Source organism: Mus caroli, chromosome 8 (assembly GCF_900094665.2).
Source record: "Mus caroli chromosome 8, CAROLI_EIJ_v1.1, whole genome shotgun sequence".
Lineage (NCBI taxonomy): Eukaryota > Metazoa > Chordata > Mammalia > Rodentia > Muridae > Mus > Mus caroli.
The window spans coordinates 115,204,294-115,210,713 of NC_034577.1; the positions used below are offsets into that span (position 1 = coordinate 115,204,294).

Genomic DNA, 6,420 nt, shown 5'->3' on the forward strand with positions numbered 1-6,420 from the left:
AAAAAAAAAAAAGAAAAAAGAAAAGAAAGTAAAACCACTGAACTAAGGTGATGTGAGAATTATTCGGATTATCAAGTGAATATTCCAGAAAAAAAATTTAAAGACTATTTTTTGAAAAAATATTTATTTTTATTTACGTATGTGTGTTTGTGTGAATTGTGTTTGTGTGAATTATGTGTGCAATGTTAATGCTGGTGGAGACCAGAAGATGGTATTTGATATCTTAGAACTAAAGTTGCACGTAGTTTTAAGTCACCTGATAGACATAGGTGCTAGGACTATAAGTTGGCCATCTGGACTGAGATGCCTCTTCAGCGTCTTGTCTTAGGATTTGTACTTAGGATTTCTGTTGCTGTGATAAAACATCACATGGTGGAGGGAAAGGGTTGATTTCAACTCATAGCTCTCAGGCCACACTTAGTCAGGGCAGGAATTCATAGGCAGGAACTAAAGGCCATGGGGAATGCTGCTTGCTGGCTTGCTTTCCAGGGTTTGCTCAGCCTGCTCTTTTATACAACTCAGGACCACTGCCCAAGGATGGCACCCTGTGGCATGTGCCCTCTTACATGAATCATTAATAAAGACAATGGGTGATAGACTTGCCTACAGGCAATATGATGGAGGCATTTTTTCAGCTGAGGTTCTGTTCCCAACTCTAATCACTCTAGCTAATGTCAAGCTCACAAAAACAAGAACAGAACTAAGTACAACCCAACCGGGCATCTCTCAGGAAAATGTTTGTTTGTTTGTGTGCTTGTTTGTTTGTTCGTTTGTTTGAGATAGGCTCTCACATGTAGCCCTTGGCTGGCCCAGAACTCTTTATGTAGACCAGACTGGCCTCAAGCTAACAGCTATCCTCCATGCTCAAGATAATTTTTTTTAACTTATTTCAGATCATCACCTTTTACTATAACCCAAACTGTGGATGCATCTAGTGTCTCTGAAACTTCTTTTTCTGGAAAGAAGAGGAGATGAGAGGATGGCACTATTGACAAGTCCTGTAGTTATCCTTTGCTCTGACCAACTGTGGACAACTAGTGGCATAGCTAGTAGTCACCATCTCCCGTGCATGGCACAGTGCATGTGTTGACCTAGCATTAAAAATTACTGATATTTATGGCTGGTAATGAGCTCATTCTCGTTGCTAGCCACTGCTGTTTATATGATGACTGTCTGCGGTTTTGGTTAAGGTTCTTTAATATCCCAAGATACTACTCTGATAGTGATTTCTCTTCTGGTCTAACCAGGGAGGCAGACAGCTAAACCCAGGTCTTGCTGTGGACTGTGGAAGTACAGTGTGGCCAAATGCTACATCCAGGTTGTTCCTTACCACATGTTCTGAACATGCACAGAAGCAGGTGCTTCGGGCTGGCCTAGCTCAGTCCTCTCTGATCCCAAGACTGTTCTCTCTACACCTGTGTCCTGACCCAGAAGACTTTAGCTCTGTTCTTCTCCTTTTTGAGTTCTAGTGTACTCTTATTTTTATGCATAAAATTGATGACTGCAATAATCAGTGCCAGTTACGTATGTTGTCTGAAAAGAGAAGCAATAGAATGTTAGGTCGTGAAGCATGAATATGGCCTTGTGAAATACCTCCCAAAATGTTAACATAATTTCACAGAAACTACATTGATCTAGAAAGCTGCATTTATCTATCTACTTATTTATTGACAGGGTTTCTCTGTAAAAGAACCCCGGATATCCCAGAACTCACTTCATAGACCAAGTTGGTCTCAAACTCACAGAGATCCTACTGTTCTTCTCTCACAAGTGCTGGGATTAAAGGTGTGCGTCACCATGCCCAGCTTAAATTGTATTTATAAAAGATATCTGCATGTTTATTCTAAAAAAACCTAGAAATACTAGTTTTATTGGGATTGATTGTATGTATGCTGAACTTCGTCTTATTGACAATTAAGAACAAAGTGAAGCTGCACCATAGTCAAACATAGAACATTATTTCAACTTCTGAGTTCTGTGTCTTTTCTATTTGGCCTGACCCTCAGCAATAACAGTCTACCTTCCTTTTTTTTTTTTTTTCTCCTGGGTTTGTTTGCATTTTCCAGATTTATAAGTAAATTTGTAGCCATCACTGTGCCCAGCAAAGCTTGGGAGGTGATGTAGCATGGGCCAGAGCTCCCTACCTGGGCAGTGCAGGCTTGGGGAGCCCAGGGACTAGATGGTCTTACACTGAGTAGTGAGGACAGACAGGGAGTAAGAAGTGGCTCTGGGAAAATAGGGTGAGGTGGGGCTGTCTGTGGTGATAGGGTGAGGTGGGTGCTGATGCTATTACATCTCATCTCCATTTGCCAATAAAAGGAAAACCTTACACAGACAGTTTCCAAAACCAACAGAGGCAAAGACATAATTTGGAACTCCTAAATCCTCTCAAATCATTTCTTGATCATTTTAATTTGATCCTATCTTACAGTACTCTATCTCCTTTAAAATAATGATAACAATCATAGATTTTTTTACCCTGAAAAGCATTGATTTTCTAGTTTTTAGTTATTAGTTGCTTTTCTCCTGGCTGTGATAAATACTGACAAAACAGCTTCAGGAAGGAGGGGTTTAATTTGTCTCACAGTTTGAGGAGCTACAGTCCGTCATGAGGACCGAAGTGTGGGGGTTTGGTCACCAGTGTCTGTAGTCAGGAAGCAGAGAGAGGAGAATGCTGGGGCTCGCTTGGCTTTGCTACTCCTTTCCTTCCCCAGGACTCCAGACCATGGGGTGATGCTGTCCATGGTCAGGGTGGTCTTCTCTGCTCACGTAATCCTTCCTGGAGACTGCCTCTCACACACTCACTCCCCCAGAGATTTGTCTTGTTAGGGCTGTTAAAATCCAGTAGGTTGACAATGAAAACTAGTTATCACAGACCCCTTAGGAAAGCACAGACTTGAATATTGTATTTTTACTGTTGTTGTGTTTGGACATGTCTTTTACTCTATTTTTATCTACAGAATAAGCTGTTTAGAGTCTGGAAAGAGTAGAAAGTTGCAGTCCTTTCTGTTTGTATTGAAATGACTCGCAGAGATACTCTGGCCATTTCAATGTTGATCATTTGCCGTCTGTAGGGAGCGTGGATGACCTGACAGTGGTCCTTGAGTCTGCACGCCTGGTGGAGAGGATGTATAGCCACCTTGCTACTCGAGCTGAGGAGTTCACCACGTTCTCCCCGTTCCTGGTGGCCCAGTATGTGACAGAGATCCAGAAGGTAAAAACCAAACAACATACTCATCACGGGTTTTCATTCACGGTCTTAGAACATGGCTTTTACCCAGAATGGCAGTCCTAGGCCCTTTCCTGTACGTGGTGTGTGTTGGGGTGGGGGTAATCAGCAGCCTTATGGAGTTATGGTCAGGACCAAGGAATGTGTAAGGGTCATTGAAGCCCCTCACTGAAGTTGCTCAGGACTCCCAGGTCTCTGGTTCTAGTACAGGCTTGAACCTGTTTTCTTTTCTCCTTGTTATCTACCCGATATGCAAGTGAAATGTCATCCATGGCCAAGAACCCAGAGCTCTTATGGACCCAGACCATAAGGTCATAGAAAAGGGGGGGCGGTTCTGCTGCTCCCAGACACTCAGAGCAGACCATGGGGGTAGAAATGTGTTACCAGTGATTTTTGTCCAGATTAGTCTGACTTTTGGACTGGAGTTTGAATGCTGAATTCGTCATTTAGACAGTCACTTGTTGCGTTTGTCAGTGTGCTGTTCTCACTGGTCACAAGCTACTGGTGCCCATGGTCAGGCAGCTCAGGACAACACGTGGCATCAGAGCTTTACTTTGATAGTGAGTGCCAGTGTGTCAGAGAGCCGGGAGAATAGAGGGTGCGTGTGTCTTCATTTGCTTTTATTTGTATACACACATTTCATGCCTCTGTCTGGGAAATAGCCAGTCTAGTGGGCTGGCTTGGTATTGGGGTCTCTCGGTGGGCACTGTAATGGAGTGTCTGGCTAGAGACGGCAGCATTTCTCCAGGGAGGTTTGGTTGAACAGCCCTTCTAGATTACTTCCCTGTTTGAAGTAACTGTAACTGTTGAGTAACCTTCCAACCCACACCCTTGCTGACTTCGGTGTAAAGCTTGTTGTTATCCCAGGAGCTCTGACTGGGGCGGGAGGGGCAGCAATGCTGATTAAGTGCACGAGAAGATATTTTTAGTGTTCCTAGGATGGCACAAGGCCTTGTACTTTGATCTCCCTGAGTATTTAGCAGTTTTATCGAAGCTTGATATTTCCCAAGCGTGTGAGTCATTAACACAGAAGCTTTTCAGGAGAGAAAAGCTTGACTTTTTAACTGGAGACTAAAAGGAGGCATAGTAATTTAACTTTGCTGAGGGCCAAAACGTGAAGTGAGAATTGGAACTCTTAAGTCATATTATTCTAAGATTTGCTCTATGAAATCTCTGGCTTCCTGGCTTCGTTAGTCATCTCTAATTTAAACTTGTCCATTTTTTCCTTTTTGTTTTGTTTTGTTTTAATCTTGAGAATAGAAAGGCCTTGTGAATTATTTAAGACCATTACATCCTAGAACCCACTGGCAGCAATCTAGGTCTTATCTTTCATTTATTTTTAGATTTAGTAATGAAGAAAATTCTCCATATGCATTAGAGACTGCTACTGAGAGCCATACATTTTCCCAGGCAGCATGCTTAGGTTTAATTAAATGCTTAAGAGCAAAGTTAGCCAAAGAGATCTCTGTATTCATTCCCTGTGCTTCTGTAGTTTGGGTGTTGTGGGAGGACGTGCAAGGGACAGGCAGGTGTCCTGGGAAGACCCTGCTGGTCAGGAGATGGTGTAACCCACAGGCCTGGTTGTTTAGTCTGCTTTATGTGGTGAGAGTCCCAATGAAAACATACAGATGTTTCCAGTACTTTGTCTTTTACTTCCAGATCAAGTTTACAAAAAGATCTCTCCATATTGCTAGCTTGGGAGAGTAGTGGTTAGTGCTCATCTCCTCCAATGAGTTTTGAAGCTGCTGGGATATGTTTTCATTCATTGACCATTGATCCTAATGGTAGAAACTGCATCGTTTGTCTTAGAAAGTCTCAAGGCCAGGGTTCTGGCTTCACCAGTTTCATGCTGCTGTCTAAGCTTCAGGGTTTTCAGCATATTGCTTGGTTTTTGCTGAGAGCCCTCCTTCCTTCCCAGGTAACCTTGTACCCACCTGTGAAGAACCTGCTTCAGGAGGGAATTTATCTCATCTTGGATCTTTGCATGGAGCGGGATATCCAGTTTCTTCGGGCCTCACTACAGGCTGGAGCACGAGATGTCTTTAAGGATCTGCACAGCGACTACCTCAAGTACCACAAGGCCAAGCATGAAGGAGAGAAAAGATATACGGCCTAGGTCATACCACAGAGCCACCTGGGACACCTTGCAGAATATTCATGGCTCAGAGCCCTGGAGGATATAAGGCTTCTGACGTTCTCATACATGTTGTCAACAACCATGGAAACACACAAACACACACACACAGTCTCACTGTATATCCTTGAATGGCCTAGAAGTCACTATGTAGAACACCAGGCTGGCTTTGAACTCACAGAGATCCCTCTGCTTTCCGTATGCCGAGTCTAAATGCATGCATCACCTTGCCCATCTTGGGGATTATATATTTTTATAGCTTTTTTTAAAATGCTAAGTGTTCTTTGATATCCCACCCCTCCAGCAGCATAAAGATTGAACCAGGCCCTCACACACATTAATTGCACACTTCTGCGATTCAGCCACACCTGCATGCCTCAGTACACCTTTGAAAACTAAGTGTGGTATAAGAGACCTGGAATCCGGGACTGGGCTTGGTGGTGCACATCTTTAATCCCAGCATTCAGGAGGCAGAGAGAGGTGGATCTCTGTGAGTTTGAGGCCAGCAAAGTCTAGGACAGCCACACACAGAAACCTTGTATTGAAAACAAACAAACAAACAAACTTGGAAATGGGTTCTGAGATGAATTTAATGGAAAAATTCCTGACCATTATGACTGTACCTAATGTGGTCCTTTCTTTCCTCTCTCTTCTGGCTGTAAACTGTGTAGAATTGGTATTTTGCTTCTGATACGTGGGTCTATAATTGAACCCTGTTTGAGTAATTCTGCTCTTTAAGTTAAATCAAGTTGCACAGAGACACTGTCCAGCTGCTACACTGTGCCGTCCCATTGGGAATTCTGGTGGTGCTGGGGGAACAGCCAGGGCCCAGTAAGGTGGTGTGTACTTGTCTGGTAGGGAAGTGCTCTAGCACAGGAGAGAGGACTCCTGCTTGTTCCCACTTCAGTTTGAGAAGTTGATTACAAATCTTTTCCTACTCAGTTCAAAAAATAATGTTATAGCCGGGCGTGGTGGCGCACGCCTTTAATCCCAGCACTTGGGAGGCAGAGGCAGGCGGATTTCTGAGTTCGAGGCCAGCCTGGTCTACAAAGTGAGT

The 6,420-nt window shown here is 43.5% G+C and overlaps 1 protein-coding gene across 2 annotated transcripts in view; it reads left to right on the forward strand.

Annotated features, from left to right (window-relative positions):
• Urb2 (URB2 ribosome biogenesis homolog) overlaps positions 1-6,373 on the forward strand; it is a 26,896-nt gene extending 20,523 nt beyond the window's left edge. For both annotated transcript variants that reach the window (XM_021170568.2, XM_021170566.2), the window contains exons 9-10: positions 3,075-3,214; positions 5,148-6,373. In XM_021170568.2, coding sequence (XP_021026227.1) covers positions 3,075-3,214; positions 5,148-5,345 — 338 coding nt within the window. In that variant the 3' untranslated portion in view covers positions 5,346-6,373. The remainder of the gene's footprint in view (positions 1-3,074; positions 3,215-5,147) is intronic.
• Positions 6,374-6,420: the final 47 nt, after the last annotated feature.